Source organism: Pseudorasbora parva, chromosome 9 (assembly GCF_024679245.1).
Source record: "Pseudorasbora parva isolate DD20220531a chromosome 9, ASM2467924v1, whole genome shotgun sequence".
NCBI classification, from domain to species: domain Eukaryota; kingdom Metazoa; phylum Chordata; class Actinopteri; order Cypriniformes; family Gobionidae; genus Pseudorasbora; species Pseudorasbora parva.
Window position 1 is genome coordinate 12,616,623 of NC_090180.1, and position 20,923 is coordinate 12,637,545.

The 20,923-nt window shown below is 36.5% G+C and overlaps 2 protein-coding genes across 2 annotated transcripts in view; both read right to left on the reverse strand.

The window, feature by feature from the left end:
- Positions 1 to 5,244, reverse strand: part of olfm3b (olfactomedin 3b) — a 28,153-nt gene extending 22,909 nt beyond the window's left edge. The window contains exon 1 of the mRNA XM_067453110.1: positions 5,112 to 5,244. The gene's annotated coding sequence lies outside the window, so the exon portion shown is untranslated. The remainder of the gene's footprint in view (positions 1 to 5,111) is intronic.
- An 8,779-nt stretch (positions 5,245 to 14,023) lies between these two features.
- Positions 14,024 to 20,923, reverse strand: part of col11a1b (collagen, type XI, alpha 1b) — a 97,816-nt gene continuing 90,916 nt past the window's right edge. Inside the window, exons 59-67 of the mRNA XM_067453969.1 lie at positions 19,797 to 19,904; positions 19,555 to 19,608; positions 19,032 to 19,067; positions 18,893 to 18,946; positions 18,517 to 18,766; positions 18,194 to 18,306; positions 18,014 to 18,082; positions 17,365 to 17,598; positions 14,024 to 14,922 (exon numbers count right to left, since the gene is read on the reverse strand). Of these exons, the coding sequence (XP_067310070.1) occupies positions 14,776 to 14,922; positions 17,365 to 17,598; positions 18,014 to 18,082; positions 18,194 to 18,306; positions 18,517 to 18,766; positions 18,893 to 18,946; positions 19,032 to 19,067; positions 19,555 to 19,608; positions 19,797 to 19,904 (1,065 nt within the window). The 3' untranslated portion in view covers positions 14,024 to 14,775. The remainder of the gene's footprint in view (positions 14,923 to 17,364; positions 17,599 to 18,013; positions 18,083 to 18,193; positions 18,307 to 18,516; positions 18,767 to 18,892; positions 18,947 to 19,031; positions 19,068 to 19,554; positions 19,609 to 19,796; positions 19,905 to 20,923) is intronic.

Sequence of the window (20,923 nt, forward strand, 5' to 3'; positions counted from 1 at the left end):
ATGCTGTATTTAGTGTAATCCACATGGTATTATTGTACCCATCAATACCCAAGGAAGCATTACAAGAAAGAATACAAAATAAGATTTTTAAATAATTAATAGGCAGGATAAACGCAAACAAGATTTAAGCCTCTGCCAGAAGTTTGTGTTCTGTGAAATGAGCTAACTGTAAAATATACCAGCCATGACTAAACAGAAAATGTAATGATGATTAAACAAGTTCCAGATCTGGATAAGAGCAGTGACTCACAGAGGACAAATAAACGCTTTTGTCATGTGTAGTTGCTCATCATTTGAGTTCTTCTCCTCCTCCCAACCCGTCTTCCTCCATTTCCATCACTCTGATTTTTTTTAACTACCAAAGCTAATTAAACATTTATAATCATATATTTCTTTTCAAGACTTTTACATTGTTAAAAAATGATTTAAAAATGTAATCTGTTCTTTAAAAAAAAAAAGTATAACAGTTTCCACAAAAATACTAAGCAGCACTAAGCAACAATTAAGCAACTGTTAACACACTGTTACTCCACTCCTCAAAACTACACACAAAACCAAAACACACACAACATGTTAAACGTCACACATATGTTGTTGCAAAAGCAAACACTTCATTCAGAACTATTTTAAATCTTCAAAAAAAAAGAAAAAAAACTTTTTTGCATAAGACTGCACCCAAACATCAAATGATTAACCACATACACACCTTGCACACATATGTGAAAAATGTTTACCTTATTTTAATGTGTGAAATCACATGTATTTTATTGGACAGGGTAGCCACAGTAGTCAGAATAGGACAGGTTGCCATATTGATAATGAAAAATTGGATAGCTTAATTCGGCCAATGTCATAGAACTCACATGAACATGTGCACAAATACACTTTATATACAGTATGCACAACTGATGAATTTTACAGTTATGGAACTAAATTAAATCAATACTGAACAGTCTTGCGCCGAATAATGACACTATTGGCTTGATAGAGCTGCTTTTCAGCAGAATATGATAGTGAAGCTGTTGTGAAACAATCTATATGGTAAACATACCCATTAAGCTCAAGTAAGCACACTACTATCTTTGAGCTAAGATTATTTAAAAAAAAATCAATTGATGTGTTTATTACTACCTCCTGTAATTTCAAGCTAATCAGACCATTGCACACCGAGATATGTTAAAGCCTTTATTTCCGATATGTATAACTTCAAAATCAAGAGATTAATGTTAAGACTTTAGCATATTATATATTATATATATACAAGATGGTAGCGCAGGTGCTACAGAACATTTTTAGCATACTAGCTGTATAAGATTGTGTGTTACACTAATATATTGCTTCACAGGCATTACTGGCTTGTACTTTTAAATCCATTTGATACAAAAACTATATTATACATGTACAGTTTATTGATGTTCTGTGGTTATACACTGCTGTAATTTAAGGTGAGCTTAACTACTATGAAAACCACAGCTTTGGTGAGACATCAATAAGAAAAAGTAAAATTTTATAGATATTTTCAGTAATAGTTGTTCATATTACAGTATGTATGGATGCATGATTGGAATATATATATGTTTTTTATTACGATCGGCCGATAAGCGCGAAACGCGCACACACACAAACGCACACGCACGCCCTTCAAATGTCAAGTTAAGAGTGACCAGCGCAGATCAAGAAAGGAATATTATTTCACTATTTGAGATTAATCGGCCTGCTGACTGGCTTAGGTTTTGGTACCCCGTCTGGAAAACACACAGCCCGGGATGTTGGGCTTTGCGAGCCCTGGCCCACATGTCTGAGTCCAGCGTGCTAAAGGTATGTTCTGTAAACATGTACACATAATCAAAACAATCTATAACAATGCAATACTATTACATTTAAAACATGTTTTACTCACATAAGTGTTGCACCATTTCTGTTGGATCCAATAGCGTTGTGTTTTAATCTCAAATGTCTGCAAATCCAGCAACCTGAGATTTGTTTACAAACGATCTCACAGTGAACCTGTCTTCCCCACGTGAGCTGGAACTTCATTAAAAATAAAGTTCAACCACACATTCTTAATATTAGGATCAGAAGGAAGCTTATGCAGCGACTGTGTTCTTCCACAACCAGGAATAGCGCAATATCTTGCTATATTGGCATGTTTATTGTTGTTGGCTAGCGCGAGCCGATCACCTCCATGAGTTTTTCTGAGCCTGGTGTCTATAAAAGCTTTTCTTTGACTAACAAGGAAGTTTTCAGCTCTGAAACTTACAGGATAATCTTATATTACCATGACCTTTTATATATCAAAAGCTCAAGGGAAAGTTGATTTCTCAATTCATCACCCCTTCAATAAATTTGCAAAGATTTCAAACAAACTTCTTCCACGTTTTATCTATTTTGGAATAAGGCTGTAACATAAAATTTGGAAAAAGTGCAGAGCTGTGAATACTTTCCGGATGCACTGCACATTCTTGAATTAACATGTTTTTTAACAAATGTTTGCTTTGGCTCTGACTACATTCATAATACACAATGAAATTAAGTATTCTTATTGCTTTTATAAAACAGTAAAGTGTTAAACAGCATATTTATTAGAACTTTAATCAAGCAAATGTATTATTCATTTTTAACGAATGTTTGCTTTGGCTGTGACTACATCAATAATACACAATGAAATTAAGTATTCTTATTGCTTTTATAAAACAGTAAAGCATTAAACAGCATATTTATTAGAACTTTAATCAAGCATATTCATTACTAAATTGTGTAACCAATATGGTTTTATGTTAGGCACATTACTTATGCCTCATACAGATTTATTTTACTGGCTCAAGGAGAAAAACTTCGGAAAATTGAATCTTTTGAGGACACTGACAGTCACCTTTTATGAAGTGATCAAGTATCTTTGAAGTTTGGAAGGAATGAATAATACAATAAAGGTATTTCAAGGCAATCATTCACAAGTAGCTGTTAGGACCTTTGATGTGACATCTTTCTGCATTAAACTTCAGCATTCTGATTACTATAGGACCGTGCGGCATACGTTGATGCTCCTTTGAGAATGTTCAAACAGCACAAGATGATGAGAGGGGCTTTGGGCTTATTATGTCATAGTGCTAGCTAGATGTACTTTTTCCATAGGGAAAAAAACGTATATACACTAATCCAAAAAATTACGATAATAATATCACCATGCAGACCCCCACGGTCCCCCTTTTGTTCTGTTCTGTTTTGTTCTTGTACTTTTAGCACGTAATACTTCAGTTCGTGTTCCTTTGTTTGAGTTTCCCGCCACCCATCTGGTCCCATGTACAGTAATCCTCCTCCACAGCTGCACATTATTTAGTTCGTTACCTCTGTGTATTTAGTTCTTCTGTGTTCAGTCCACCTTAGTTGTCGGTTGATGTCTGCCTTTAGGCACACACACACTGTCACCCCTTTCTGTCAGTAACTGAGCTTTTTGGATTAAAGTACATTGCTTATTGAAATCTTTTCTTGTCGTCGCCATCTTCAGTTAGTGACACCCACACAATGAAGTCGTGTAAGCAAATTTAAATTAAACTGGGTCATTAATGTAGTAGAAATGTGAATTTTTTTTTTTTAATTTGGTGCTTTCTAGACTGAGAAAAGACAGAAAATGTATTTTTGTCTCATGGGGATGAAAGACTACAATTCCCAGAATGCTTCGCTGCCCTGTGAGGCTATCCCCAAAGCCACCGCGACTGGGTTACTGTGACTGAGTTAGAGAACAGACACTACAATTAAAAACTGAAGGTGTCCGTTCAATATAACTATCGAGTCGTCGCATGAGTCTCACAGCACTGCAAGGGTCAGATTACATTTAATCTGTGTGGGGGGGTCTATTTCAAACTTAATTTAGTATCAATTCATATGTAGTATATAGCTTACTGTACATAATAAGGACAATTAGCTTTTTTTAGCACTATTTTAAACGTTTCTATTTGAAACGGTCAAATTATATGTGCTCGCATTAATTAATATTCACTTGTGCATGCTTATATCATTATTCACTAAAAATATTAGGATACTAAGTCCTAATATGATGCATAAGTTATTAACGTTTTAAAATTTCACATTTAAAGAAATCTAGTGTTTGATCATATCTAAATATTTATTTAAATGCAAGACTGTTTTTGAGCAACTAGATTAGATACATGTATATTTATTAAAGAGCCATAAGGCACCTAAGTAATGGCATTACAAATTAACATTATTATTTTTTAAGCAACAAAATGACTCTAATTTACCTCTTTGAATTAGAATTCTCTATTTTAACCTTAATTACTACAAAAATTGAAATATAAATAATAAAAATATTAGAAGAAATATATTTTAAGTGGTCATTAATTGACTATAATTATTGCACAAGTAGTATTTAGTAGCCTACCAAAAGATCTCTTCAAAATATTCAATAAACATTATTGAACTAAAATATAGAACACTTATTTGATTGTGTATGGCCACATTTGACCATCAATGAGTATTAGTTTGACCAATAAGAGATACCTGAGGGCTAAATACAAGAATAAAATTAATGTCAACAATGTTGCATCTCTATCACTCTCCATAATAAAACGATCCAGTGAATATGGCTGACTTAATAATCAATGCACAATAAGCTGTACTGTTTACCAAAACTTGCTGCAAACATCTGTAGAGTGAAACTGTTGTGTACCGTGTTGTGTGTTAAGCCATTCAAATGCATTGACACCGCGCTAGAAGTATTGAGCGCTCCATGTACCACGTGACTGCGCGCGCTGCCGTAGATGAGAGCATGTTGCCACTCCGCTTTTCAACGCCTCTGACTTTAATTAGCGCCAAAACTCTATTTATTGTTCGAATTTCGCATTAAAACTTAATAATAATAATAGTAAAAGCTATAGGCCTAGCTTTTGTTTAATATAAAAAGCAGGTTTGGCAATTTGGCGTGAGATTAAGCTGGGCAGCGTGAGAGCGTGACACAGAAATGCGTGAGAGTTGGCAACCCCACACACGGGATACATTCACAACGCGTGTTCAGTCCGTCTGGCGCGTTTTCAGTTCATGCCTTTGGAAACTTAACTTTCATAGAAATTAATTTGAGAAGTTAAAACACTTACATTGCTTAGCATCCGTTTAAATTAATGCCTGCAGCTGCGATAGTTGTGAGTGATCTCCCACTTCCTATCCTATGTGCGGGTTGAAAACACGTGGAAATAGCTCTCTCTGCTGGCTGTAGTCTTTAGCCTCTTGCCAAAAAATCCAAAGATGACGCAAATATGGGGGGAGCACAAATCCATATGCTGCTGAAGTAACCCTTTAAGTGTTTTCTGTACATTTGATTTACTGTTTGTATTATACACAAAATATAATCTAAAAAGTCATGAAATATACTGTGTTCCAAATTATTATATGTTTCTCTTTGGAAGCTTTGGTTAGGGGTGGCTGAAATGCACATTTAACTGCCTGGAGGTTATTGAGACTCCAGAAACTCCAACAGTTTGCCACTCAACAGTGGCTTTTTTTTATAGCTGTCCTTTTAATTCAATTAATTTGTTTGACAGAAACTTCCCTTAAAGCCACTATGTAATTGTTCACCACTAGAGAGGTCACTTATTCGAAACAAAGGCATAGATTGACGACGTCTGGATTTCGCGGATCGTTTATTATGCCTCAGGTAACCGCTTCCGCTTTTTCTGGCCATGCGTATGTGGGGTAACTCATTCGGTTAGTTTTCCCGACCGACAATCGATGCTCATTAATCGATTATTAACCGTTAACTGATAAGATTATAATATCGAATTGGCATTAAATAAAAATACAATTGACAAGTGACCTAGGTAAAAAAAAACCTAGGTTAAAAATACTTTTTTCACATGTTTATTTTATTGTGCAAACAGCAGAACATAATGAACAGCTCAACAACAGAACCTAGATTAACATTTTCATGCACCTGCAGCGTTTTTGACAACCGAGAAAAACATTATCTCTTTAGTCTTTAGTGTCTTTTGTGTTTCATATGGTTTTTTATAATATAAAACCAGAAATCGAGGGTTATGTGGGAATGACTTCATTGATAGGGGATGCACGAATATTATTTGTGTTCTGGTTATTTCTCTGGTTTAAAACATACTTGGAAACATTTGGGATAATGTAAGTAATTCAACAAAATATATAACATTGTTCTAGTGTTTTCTGATATTTTTATTTTAAAAAATCATATATATTGTGCCTTTTATTTAGCCTTTTTCTGTAAAAGTTCTTCTGTGCTCTCTAAATCATTCACAAATCGTTTGATAGTTCAATAATCTCTATTCAGTTTTTGCAAATTGTGAGTTTTTTTTTTCATGCCTTTTGCAAGACATTGCACCATTCCACGCTTTTCATCTTCAGAAAGATCTTTCTTCCTCCGCATATTGCACGAGAGCTGACTTGCTTAATAATGTTGAATAAACTCTTTATGTTTTCCATTTACATAAGTAGACCTGGCAAAGGTATTAATTAACCTGTCTGAGTTTGATACCAGTTATCTAAAATTATATGAGAAATGAAACAAACAAACATTTTCTTTGAAAAGCTAAAATCTGAATGTTTATTGTACTCAAATTCTACTGATGTCACTTGCATAATAATTTGGAACACACAGTGTAAGGAGGAAACTGTATCTATTATGAACACAAAGTATTAAAGGGTTAGTTTACTCAAAAATGAAAATTCTGTCTTTAATTATTCACCTTCATGTCGTTCCAAACCTGTAAGACATTTGTTCATCTTCGGAAAACACAAATTAAGATATTTTTAAAGGGGGGGGGGGGGGGGGGGGACACTCAGTTTCAGTCAATCTCATGTCAATCTTGAGTACCTATAGAGTAGCATTGCATCCTTCATATCTCTGAAAAGTCTTTAGTTTTATTATATTTATAAAATAAATATAGGCTGTACCGAGTCTTTCCAGAAAAAAACGAGCGCCTGGAGGCGTATCGTGTGGGCGGAGCTAAAGAATGAGGAGCGCACGTCCTCAAGCTTGGAGAAACTCATGGCTATCGATTCTCAGCTAATACAGATATGATCCAGAATCAGATCCGGAGGCTGAAATAAATTGAACAGGAGAAACAGCAACAGCAGGACGTCCGTCTCTGTGGTATGTACTGTATTTAGTGGCCTGTCAACATTTGTGTGTCTTTACTCGCAGTTTATGAGGACATGATTCGGTTTATGGACTATTGTATGCGACTAAACCTTAGCAGTAGCAAGCAAAACGGTTTTGCATGTCAGACTAGTGTAACGTTATTCAGAGAACAGCAATGGAGTAACGTTAGCGCATTTGAATGACGAAGTACGCGATCGTGTCGTTTACTGATGTTTACTCACGCGACGAGCCAACAGTATAGACATTTGAAGCAGTTTTACTCATCGGCTGCTTCCAAAGCAGGACCGAACCTTTATCGCTGGGACCGCTCCGTCAAAAACACACTTCTTTGGTATGATTTGGTGAAGTCCTGTGACAGCAGTGACCGTGGAAATCCACTTTGCAACGTGACTGAAGCGATGTTGTGAAGCTTTCCGTCGTTTCTGCGTTCAAATCGGTTCAAATGCAGCGCTGCCTTCCCGGAATGCTGTGCTGAAGCGTTGAAGTCGCTCGACGTCACCCATAGGAATAAAGTGGAGCGCGGCGCGACCATAGGGCGCGTCAGAAGTGTTCACGGATGACTGGATCTGCACCTTGAGAGAGTGTTTATGGGCGTGCATTTCCTCTCTCGCTCTAGTCACGCGTGCGCGCGCACCCTACCGGGAGAAGAGCCCGTACGGCCCATACAAGGACCTTCCGATCTATTGACGTCAAGCCGACCCATACTCGAAAAATACTCTCCGAAACTTGTGAGAAACCAGAAGGCGTATTTTTGACACAGAAATACTCCATCAAAAGTCCAACATTAGTTTTTGAAACGTTGTCTATGTTTAGGATGGGAATCCAAGTCTTTAACAGTGTAAAAAGCTCAGTATGCATGAAACAGCATTTCACCCCCCCTTTAATGAAACCTGGGAGATTTGTGTACCTCCATATAGCTAGACAATCTATGAATCTTTCAACCTACTACCATTTTCAAGCCCCGAAATGCTAGTAAAAACATCTGAGTCTGCTCTCACATTTACACAACATGCATGCTTTTTGAATGCGCCTTGGAGATTAATATTATTGTGTGGTAAGGTGTTTTTTTTTTTTTTTTTACAGTCTATGGTTGTGGCTAGATGGGGTATAGCAACCCTTACGAAAGGAAAATATATTTACCAATATATTTTCTTGAAATATATTTTAATAGATGGAATAATATATTGATGGTATTATAAAATGTATTATATATTCATGCAATATATTGCAAAATATACAAATGATTGCTGCTTTCAATATATTGCAATATAAATATAAATATTAAATCCCATATATGTGAATATATTGCATGATATTTTCAGATATGTTGCAATATATTTTTGTTTCGTAAGGGAACGGTTGGAAGTGAGTTAAAATCTCATGATAAAATTACATTAAATAAATGTACTTACCATGTTGAGTTTTATTAATGCCAACCCTAAACCTCTCTCTCTGTGGGCATGCTTTTGTGAAATATGAGGACACATTTGTGACATGTGTATAATGACATGGGTATGACATAGGTATTACAAGGAGAGGGTGCCTTGTGAGGACAATGGCCATGTCCTCACTTTTCAAAATGCTTATAAATCATACAGGATGAGTTTATTTTATTTTTTAGAAAGTAAAAATGCAGAATGTTTCCTGTGATGGGTAGGTTTAGGGGCAGGGACAGTGTAGGGGGATAGAGAATACAGTTTGTACGGTATAAAAACCATTACGTGTATGGAATGTCCCCACATGTCACAAAAACCAATGTGTGTGTGTGTGTGTTTTTACATGAAGGATGACCTCAAACTATTTAAATTCGATTATACCACAAATCATCAATCAAAGAGCCGAAAGGCAAAATGGAAAGACAAAAAGCTGATTTAATGCCAGGTCCTTGAATGTACTTCTGTAATTAAATTACCGTTAGCTCTTACAAATACAGTTTAAATTCAGAGTGGCTGTGTGTACTGTATGACTCCTGATTGATGACCACCATCATGAAAGTCTTGACCCCTTTTTTTAGGCACATACAAAGATCCCAACCATTTCCCAGTCGTTCATGAATACTGCTTAGTCTAAGTAAAAAAAAAAAAAAAGTTTTATAAATGTTATTTGGGAATATTTCCTGTTGCATGTACCAACTGGGAATTTAAAAAAAAAGTCTTCTAACATTCAATTCCATTTAAATTCCTGGAAATCAAAATGGTACATTTCCCTGGTATTTCCAGGGTTTCTTTCTACTATAATCTTCTAAATATTTCCAATATAAAGGTAGTGTTGTTGATGTTAAAATACTTATGCCATCTGTGCGTCGATTTCTGCAAAACATAAGTAAACACTTGGGGGTGATGTAAAAACAGCAACATGGGTTCAACCAATATTCCTTTAAGGCAGTGGTTCTCAAACCGGCCCTGGGGTCCCCTCAACACTGCACATTTCACTGTCTTCCTCATCAGAGGGCCTCCATTCAATTCATGAATGGGAATTTGAATTGAATTGACTCCGCCCCACAGGAAGTTGAATTTGAAGTGGAATTAAATTAATGACAATTCAAAGAAATTCCACAGTCACACAACAGAGAATGTGTTGACTCTCACATACATTCAGTGTTAGGACAGTTACATCAGAAATGTAATTGCTTACTGTTATAAGTTACTCATTATAAATGTGGTTTGGATTTATAAATGCAAAGCAATTTCCTTTTAATATGATTAGTAATTAATTGAATTACACATTTTACCTCAGTAATACAACGATAACCATGATTTTTTAATTTAATAACACAATTTCATTACATGCATCTACACTGTAAACATATTACACAGTATCTACTTAATTAAATATTATTAGTAGAATGTGCTTTTTTAATTTAAGTTGAAAAAATAAAATATATAAATTAGAGTAAATAATAATAATAATAAATAATAATTCATTACATTTATATAGCGCTTTTCTAGGCACTCAAAGCGCTTTACATAGAAGGGGGGAATCTCCTCAGCCACCACCAGTGTGCAGCATCCACCTGGATGATGCGATGGCCGCCATATTGCGGCAGAATGCTCACCATACACCAGCTGATTGGTGGAGAGGAGACCGAGTGATTAAGCCAATCCAATCAGGAGAGGGAGATTATTAGGAGGCCATGATGGACAGGGGCCAGTGGGCAAATTAGGCCAGGATGCCGGGGTTACACCCCTACTCTTTATCGAAGGACATCCTGGGATTTTTAACGACCATGAATATGACCTGTTTATATTTGACTTTCAGTTATGTTATTCAATTAATAGTATATTTGATTGAACTTGTTATTGCACTAACATTAGCAAAATTATTGCTCATTGAACAAAGCAACATTATTCATAATCATAATTATCATCATAATAATAATACTTGCAGTTATTCACATCACAACCTAAACCATAAGCTCTACTCTTCTGCACAATGGTAACAGTCAAACCTTTAACATAACAGAAATTCTTTCAAATGTCAAACATAAATGAACATATACATATATCTGTTAATATACATTAACAGATTATTCCCTTCACTCAAAAACACATTAAACAACACTTCATTTCAATATTAATCTCCATTTGCAGCCATATGCAAAGCATGCTGGGAACTAATAATGGTGTCTCTAAATAAAAATGCACAACTGAGCTAATTCTAAGCCAGCAGCCATATCACCCTGTAGCCCAAGACTGGTTTCGCACTGAAGCTAAGCAGGGCTGAGCCTGGTCAGTACTTGGATGGGAGACCAACTGGGAAAACTAGGTAGCTGCTGGTAGAGGTGTTAGTGAGGCCAGCAGGGGGCGCTCACCCTGTGGTGTGTGTGGGTCCAAACACCCCAGTATAGTGATGGGGACACTGTACTGTCAAAGAGCACCGTCCTTTGGATGAGATGTTAAACTGAGGTCCCGACTCTCTGTGGTCATTAAAAATCCCATGACACTTCTCGTAAAAAAGTAGGGGTGTAACCCTGGTGTCCTGGCCAAATTCCCTCGATTGGCCCTTACCAATCATGGCCTCCTAAGAATCCCCATCCACTGAATTGGCTCTATCACCCTCTCTCCTCTCCACCTATCGCTGGTGTGTGGTGAGCGCACTGGCGCCGTTGTACTGTGGCTGCCCTCGCATCATCCAAGTGGATGCTGCACACTGGTGGTGGCTGAGGAGAGACCTCTGACATGAGTGTGAAGCGCTTTGGGTGTACAGTAGTACATATGAAAGCGCTATATAAATGCTTTATTCATTCATTCAATTCTCTTAAAATAAACAAGTAACATTATTTTCCTTAATTTTATCAGCTTAATCAGTTCCTAAATTCAAGCTTCAAAATTGCTTACGTTTCCTTAAAAAATTAGGAAAGTGTATCTCTTGGTTTTATTTCTATACAACACTGAACCACCATTTATAATAATAATAATAATATACACAATATTTTTTAATTATCACCCTTACTTTTTTTGGTGAAAAGTGCAAGACCCATGATTAATTTTTTACTGTCACTCCTTAACCCTGAATACATTTTGTTCTAAATATATACAATAATGAAATAAATTACCCCCTCAAGTTTAATTAGTTTTGTTCCAATGTTATTTTCCTTTCAAAGTAATTAAATAACACAAAAATGTTGTTAATGCAGTTATCATCAAAACTCACTGATCAACAGTGCTGCATCTAATTCTCAGTGGCTCCTCGGGTGTTTTATCATCGAGTCTGCAGCGTTCTGCTCTGAAGATCTGTCCTGCAACACTAAAGAGTCTCTCAACAGGTGCAGATGAAGCTGCTATGGCAAGATGGACTTGCATATGAATTTCTTTGAATTTTTCTTGAATTTTAATTCTGCTTCCTTTAATTCAAAATCGAATTCTAGATCCTGTTTTTGACATCAATTCAAAGTCAAATTCAAGAATAGAACAGGAATTTGGGAGTCCTATTAATGTGCAAAGTAACACTTTAACTAATTAGTTTCTTTTTCAAATAAGTAATGCAAGTTACTTTTTTCTATTATTACTATTTTCTATTTATGTAGAATAGAATAGACTAGTATGTTGAGAGAAATCGTAAATTTACATTTGACAATCTAGAACTTTTTTTGTTATTAAAAAAACAAACAAGCAAGCCCAGGTGAGAAAAAGTAAGTCATGTATGTAATGCATTACTTTCCATAAACAGTAACACAATTAGTTATTTTTTAAGGAGGGAGTAATGCAATATTGTAATGCATTACTTTTAAAAGTAACTTTCCCCAACACTGCCCATTAGTTCACTGAACACATGAATGTTAAAGTTGGCATGGAACGGAAGTTGTAATGAACTTTTCTTCCCTAATTTGTGACACACATTCCAGAGAAGCGGTTTCTCGAACAAAAATAGGGCTGGACATCATCCATCCATCCATAGGGAATTGATTGGATCATTGCACGGTTGTGGTTTGCTATTGGTCGATCTCATGCGAGTGACAGGTTGTCCTGCCCTCGTGCTACTTCACATCACCAGAGAAAAGATGATGCTGCAAGAGGAAAGGGGGAAGTTATTTTGATTAAAGATTATGAGTAAACACCAATAAAAAAAAAAAGATGTGCAAAGATAAATTGTTTATAATAAACACTGCAATATTCCATAAAAATAAATAAATAAATAAATAAAATAGCCAATTTTGATTTCATGGTGACTAACATCCAAGTCAAGGTATGCAGGTTCTCATAGCTTTGTGTTGCTCAATCGGTGAATTATCACAGCCAGTTTTCACTCCAGCGGCTGAATAACTTCTGCATGAGCTGTTCACCTATAGCACCATGGCAACATCAGCTATTAAAGAAACAGCAAATCTAACTCTCTTCTAGATTTCAGCTTTATAGCATCATTCTGTGAGATTGGAACTAAAAGATTTAGTGTAAGATCAACAAGACATTCCTCATAAATCAAACATGCTTTACATCCAATGACGTAATGGCTTAAATGATGTGATTGAGTGAGTGCTTTTGAACTAAACTGATCAATCTCTGTTGGTTAGAGCAAAACTGAAACAGTAGATTATCTACTTGAAATGTAATCGATCATTTATTCCAAGTTTTACATAAATTATAAGTATGTTACACAGACGTGTAAATTCGGAGTCTATTGTCATATATTTGAAGGGTTTTCAGGGACACAGACAGAACCGCAAAAAACAAAAACAAAAAACAATGGAAGTAAAAGAAAGATAAAGCAATCAAAACAGCTTACAGAACCATACAACCTGAACACATTTTACCACAGAAACTTTAAATATGAAGACAAACGAAGAACGCAATGAGCTTTTGCACATACAGCACAGGAAAAAAAAAATCCATGACTGAGTGAATCATACAGATATGATTCATACAAAGAGTAAACAATTATCACTTTTAATACAATACTGTCCAGAATCCGTATTTAATACTGATGAAAAGTAGTTTTATATCTAAACGGGTTAATCATAGCAATCACAAAATAACCAAACAAAAGTTTAACAAATAGTCTTTTTTATTTTAAAATTCCCTGCCTCAAATATATAAACTTGATTCTCTAACCAAGGCTCTGTATGTACAGGGTTGAACATCTTTGAATTGGATACGTCTATTAAGAAATTGAGGTATACTGTCAAGAAATTCAATCTGACATCAAGTTACTTTTCATCAAGTTTCTTTAGCATTGTAGAGTCACCGATTACCACAGCACCATTGCTACCACTGGAGGACAAAAGAAAGCTAGTGGAAATCTGCAGACTTGAGGAAAACTCACGTTCAGGAAATCCTTCACTACGTTAGACATGCCCGTATATTCCTGGATAAAATGGAAACTCCAAGTGCTTAAAATTGGTCAATATTTACAAAAATGGATACTTTATAATTACAAATTTGGATGGTTTGTAATGCTGACTTTATTTTATATTTGAACGATTGACATCTTGTGGAAAATTTTGGTTGCACTGTTGGTTCTCAAACATGAAAGAAAAACTCTTTATGGTTATCAATATTTCATCAATTCAATTTTGATATACATGCAAGACTTAAAGGCAATTGAGAAAGAACAGTATTGTACAAAATAATAATTACAGTATTACCAAAAATGCACTTTCAATAGCACCTTAAGTGTTTGGGTGTTTACAACAAGAGCACACCACTGTGGTTGTCTTTCTCTGAGCAGCACCTGGAGGAGGATCCGAAAAGGATACAGGGAAAACGAGTAGGAACGGGATTGGGAATTCATTTGATAGGGGAAGGGTTGAGATCAAGAGTGAATGGTGCTGGGATTAAGTTTGGAATGGGACTAAAAAAAACAAGGTTTAAAAGAGTTTGGAAATGGGAAAAGATTCCTACAGGCTCTAGGCTGGGTAGAGTGGTGAGATGATAAAGGAGTGGGTCCTCCTCCTTCGCCTGAAAGTGCGCCATTGTCCACCAGGTAGTTCATGTCCTCTCACTCTCTCTCGGTTTGATTCCAATTGCAGGTTTTCAGTCATGTGACTGGGATCCCACCAAGGCGATGAATATTCCATTTCAGATTACACAGTGCGGGTGCTGGTGTGTGTGTTTGTGGCGCAAGGAGGGGGCGGGTTGGGGGTCTCTTGGCTGGCCACACTCCTTGACCTTTGCCATAAAGGTAGAGAGGGGTGTCTTTTAGCCGAGGAAGCAGACGGGGCCTACCTCAAAGCCAAACCTTTGACTGGATTCCCCAAAGTCATTCAACATGACATCGATGATGGGCACCTGGTCGATGCGTGGAGTGTTAATTTCCATCACAGACTTAGAATATCCCTGCTTCAGCTGAAACAGAAATAGGTGAATTTCATGTTATTACTGAAATGCTTTTTAGCACCATTAAACAACAAGCGGTGGAGCCAGACTACACCCCCGACATCTGATTGGCCACCCCACGGCAAAAATGAAATTCTCGTCCTGTGTGCATTATAGCCTATTTGGAGTATGTTTAAGGTTTACAATCGAAATTAAGTTTCCCGAAAAACTTTGATGAAAGTCAGTGTGTAAAGCCAGGTACACAGTACGATTTTGGTCACGATTTGGCCATCTGAGACAAATTTAGCGATTCCTCTGATCCTAGGCTGAAATCTTAAATCGGATCATTAGTTTGACATGTTCACTAACAGCAGATTAATGGCCTCTGCGATCAAATTTGACCTCCAGCGAAATTCTGGCTGTGTCAGAAGATTTGACTCACAGTCCTGTAGTGTGACTTCTCCTGGTGACCATCAAAGTGTTTTTCAAGACAAGCCATTTCAATCCCACGTGTAATGCAGCTCACAGTCACCAAACATGTCATTGATGATGTAAAACTTGACTTTTCTTTGCGGGCATCTGTTTTTACTGCGTCTTGACTGTCGTACAGTCTGACATTAATGACAACTGAGATCCTACAGTGTCACATTGCTTACAGTGAATATCATGTTTGTACAGTCTGACAAGCAACAATCGTAAAGGACTATTATAAATTGTACAGTGTGCGCCCGGTTTAACATTATCTTTTGCTCCATCAGCAGACAGATAATCAGATAATTAGGAGAAATAAGAGTTCCAAATTTAGCCTAACAGCCTACATTATTTGCACATCTATGCTAGTAATACACACTGTGTAGTCACGGTGTGTATTACTGTTAAGATAAAGCCACATTGAAGAACTCAATTGATCACTCTTCACATTCATTTTATCTCTTCTGGTCTATGGACCCCCTGAAGTAGCCTTGGCCACCCCATGTTTAAACCTCTAGTTCCGTCACTCTACAACAGTTCGATCTGATCCTCTAATTTGATATACAGTTCAACAGCATTGAGATGTTTCACCATTTATACCACTTCAATTTAGTGTCATTGTTAAATAAACCGAAAAACTATAAAAAATATTTTTCGCGAATTGAAAAGTACAAAAATATAAATATTAGATGGAAAATGGAAACTTAAAGCTGCACTGTGTAACTTTTTAAGTTTATTCTTAGCTAAAAACACTTATACTTTAAAAAATATGTGCTCATTAATGTATATTTACTTCTTTCAAGTAATAAAGTAAAGTATTCTCATAAGTTTATAATATGCCAATGAAAATACATACGGGTGAGGGGTTCGAATGCCGGTCGCCATGTTGCCCCTCCATCTTGAAAGTACATTAGCCAAAGAGGGACATACCCATAAATTCAAGCTTCGCTTTTCGCGTTTTAACACTCGATGGCAGTCATGAACGAGGTCGAACTGGAAGCCATGTTAATCTTGGACTAAATCAGCCACCGTAGGAGTTAAAACGAAATCAGAATTGAGAGGAACAGAAACTATTATTCACTGGATGGTCATATACCTTTACACCGCTAGATGGGGGAAAATATCACACAGTGTAGCTTTAAAAAATAAATGTAAATATTAGAAACTAACTGATATAAAAATTAATTAGAGCTAAATTAAAAAACAAAACGCAATTATGGAAAAGTTTAAAATGTCATTCAAAATATTAATAAATACTATAACAACATACTGTAATTAATGCTAAAACAACACTTATACAACAGCACAACGGTATTCTTGTTCATGTTATATTGCTTAAGTACAGTTAGGAAACATGATATACTGGTTATCGATGGTTATGTTATCCATTTAATCTTTTTTTTAAATGATCAGTGACACCCTATAGACCTTATGTGCTAAAGAAGCAAGCAGGCAGCCATCTTTAGAATTTTCTGCAGTAGCTCTGTATATTTTCATGGCATAGCTGTCGAAGAGTAATTAGCTGGTGAAGTGGATTTACTTACTGTAGAGTTAACAAAAGTTATCATGAGCATTGCAATGTTTGAAACGGACGTCATAACAAATAACAGTAGACTGAAGATTTAAAATGAGCGGTTCATACTCAAATCCGTAAGATCTTGCCTTCATGCCGTGGAAATACAAACCAGAAGACAGAACACAATGAGCACAACGCTGAAAAGGGGCGGGGCTACATACGGCCCATATTGGATATATTCTATATATGGTCTGAATTTTTACATTAAGATTACCTTTGCCATCATCTATCGTTCACTTAAAGTTAACTTTTTCAGCATTTAAAAAAGTGATTAGGTAATTTATTAGTTAATTTGGTTTTGTTTTTTCAGACAAAATAGTACAGAATTGTAATATCTGCCATTTATTGTTATTTACTATAAAAGGAAAAAAATATTGGTTTATTGTATCATCCAAAATTGTTCCTAAAATCAACAGCAGTCTTACCGAGCAGCCATCTGAAAGAGTCTTGATGAAGGGGTTGTTGTCATAGGACATTTCCTCATCATTAGAGCCCAGGAAGCGCAACGCCTTGTCATAGTTGTCAGCCTTGGCGTCATACCAGGCCACAGACTGATGGCATATGTATGTGAAGTTCTGCCGGGCAGAAGAGCTGAGCAACTTGAGGAATGTCATCTGGACTGAGTTTATCGAGCCCTCCTCAACATCCACATAAGACAACTGAGACACAGGGAATACAAGGATCAGACATCTGACCGAAAGGAGAACTTCCAATTTTGTAGGGATGAAAATCGATGGAAATGTTCTGGTTCCTTGATCCAATTAACAATTCTTATAGTACTTTTTGGAAAGCACCTTTCTATAATTAGTTCTAAAATAAAACAAATAAGCAAAATAATATTTTTTGTAAGATATTTTAGCGGTTTTAAGATATTTTAGCTAGTGCAACAAAACTAGTGTTTTAGTAAGTTAATAATCATTCAGTAAACTGACAAGTTCTGGAAAAAAACAGTTCTTGATTCCCAATCCTAAACTACTGTCACCTATCAAGCAATAGAGACATTCATGACCAAATTGCTGAGCTTTGATTCAAAGTTTATGAAATTTATAATAGAAGAGAAAAATGGGCACTTACAATTTTTCCACGCTTAAATTCACTGAACCAAGATCCTGGGGACTCCTTTGGCCAGTTTGATATTCTAACCTGGAATAAATGGAAACTGTGATCAAATAATTCACCAAGATAATACAGTTCTTTATTCTTGATTTATTTTAATACCAATCATGAGATTTAGCAGAGATGAGTTCCTCTCACCCCTGAGGATTTCTTATCAGGGTAAACGCAAGTTTCTCCTCCTGCAGTGAAGTTACAGTACACTTTAAAGGCGTCTCCTATGCATCCCATATTTGGATCGATCCAGTAATGTCCTACAGTGAAGAAAATGTATGTTAAAATTCTATAGTTTTTTCACCCAATGCATCTATTCCTCTTTATCTGTTTTATCTTTAAGTATTAAGCCTATTTAAGCCTAGTTTGCTTCAGACAGACTTAACTGTCTCTTGTGCATGTCATACAATCAAAAAAGGGATAATTCTCTGCCTTATCTTTGCTAAAGTAACCGCATAACTTTCTCTCACCATCAGGGAAGTCTGGTTGGCTGAGCTGCAGGTCTTTGCAGGTTCTGGCGGGGTTATCCTCCGTTCCCAGTGGGAACTTCATGCGTTCAATGTCCTGCTTGAGGTTGTTGAGGGATCCAAACACATCCTCCATTCCCTCCATACCATAATCCATCATTCCCGCTGCTTCATCATCCTGCATGTCGGGTGACCTCCGCGCTTTTTTACTTGTCTGGATGGGGAGGGGCTGGATGATGTCACCAGCTGGGCCCTAGTGAAAGATAATCAAAAACAAATCACTGACAGTTCTCTAGGGTCCCACTGGAGACCTAAGCATGTCAATTAGGTTTTCAGCACAGCTCTCAATACAATTTATGCAATACAATACTTTTCTTACCGGAGGACCTGGTGGTCCAATCAAGCCAGGATCTCCCTTCTGGCCAGCTGAACCCTTGGGAAACAGAAACATGGATTATAACTGGAAAATATATGAACAACCTCATTAACCGTGTGTAATAGAGAGGCTCAGCACTTACAGTTGATCCTTTGGAGCCCTTCTGTCCTTGAGTGCCCTGAAGATAGAGACAACAAAGAAATCAATTTAGCACATGTTAAATTTACAAAAGAAAACATGTACCATGTTTACATGCACACTGCAAAAATACATTAACCTTATTGCTAAAACTAGATCAAGATTCTTGAAATCAAACAAGACAGCTGGCATACTGTATGTCTGTTTTAATCATGTGCAACATGTTTCTTTTAATGAATGTAAAAACATTTATAACATCTAAAAAGAGTTCATGAAAGAATTCATAAAAATACTACTACCCAAAATAACTCCAATGCAGTGGTATAAATGGCAAGAGTTGGCAAACAACTTCAGGTTTACAAAAAAAGAACAGCTTGGTGATAGCATGCATTGAGGATATATTCATAATAGCTGTGGAATCGAGGTTTGACCAGAAAATGGGTCTTAATCAAAAAATGATATGCATACAAATATGGTCAATCTTAGTGCTAAAGTAAAATAATAATGAAAAAAAAAAAACAGCTTACAGGAATACCAGGAGGACCTGGAGGACCGAGTGGACCAGAAGGACCAACGGGACCCTGAAATCAATAAAGCAATTCCTATTTTTTAGGGCAGAATCAATACATATTTTTAATGAACATAAATCATTGTAAAAATGTAGAAAACACTTCTAAGTGTGTATTCTTAAAAAACAGCATTTATGAGGAGCAGACCAAAGCACAACTCTGACCCTAAACTAACTCGGGTGTATTGAAAAAGCACTCACTGCATCACCCTTGCCTCCACCAAGCCCCTGGGGTCCTTGCAGTCCTCGGTCACCCTTCTCTCCTGACTCACCAGGAGGACCGATCAGACCAATCAGACCTGGATGACCCTGGAAGAGTAAAAGGAAACTTTAATACCAAGCCACAGGTTTTGACAGCAGTGTAAACTAGAGGAAAACACACATAAGCCTACTGTATATTTTGCAGATGCTTTTTAAGTAAACATACAGACAACATTTTTTTGTGATTCCGCAGATTCCAGCTTTTGATTGAGTGCAAGCGGTATTTAACCCAGAATTATTTGGCAGAGAAGAACTGGCTCCCAGACCGAAGCTGGTTTCTCCCAAGGTTTTTTCCCCTGTTTCTGTCACCTGATGGAGTATCGATTATCGATTTGACTGCACTGACTGACACTATTGTATGAGAACAAAACTGAACTGAACTAGATGATGACATTACAGCTCTTCTTCAGAGCTGCTTTATAGCTGAATCGACTTTGTTTCATAAATGACGAATTTTGCAACATCATTAACAATTGAACTGACTTGAGCTGAATAACGACACGGTTGTCTTCTGTTGAGCTGAAACTGAGAGTAATAGACTGAAATGTTCAGTGGAACAATAGCATAAAAAAACAATAAAATACTGAAATATCAAACTATGTATTTTATCATGTTAAAAATAAAGCATTGTTTTGTTACCGCAGTCAGTGTGTGCAATACAAATCATATTTAAGGCACAATTTAAGGCTACTCAAGTGCTTTAGTTTCTATTCAACACCTGATATTTACAGCTATAGCTACTGTACTTGCCTCTCCACAATATTAATACCGAAAACACTCTGGCATCTCAGCACGTCTCCGCTCATAAAATAGATTTACAGAGTTATACCGCATTGATTATGTATCGCAGGCAGAGTAACAGTTTAATCATTGTCTGACACTGTATTTAATCTACAGCACTAAGAGCTTGTTTATTCCTTGTCGTTATGTGAAATAGGGATGCCAGTAAGGCCAGCTGCTCTCATAAACTTTCAACAGGGCTCAGCATTATTGTAAATATACATGGATATATTTTGCAAAGGAAACATTTTAAAAACTGCAGAAACTCTTTGGCGATGTTTATGGCA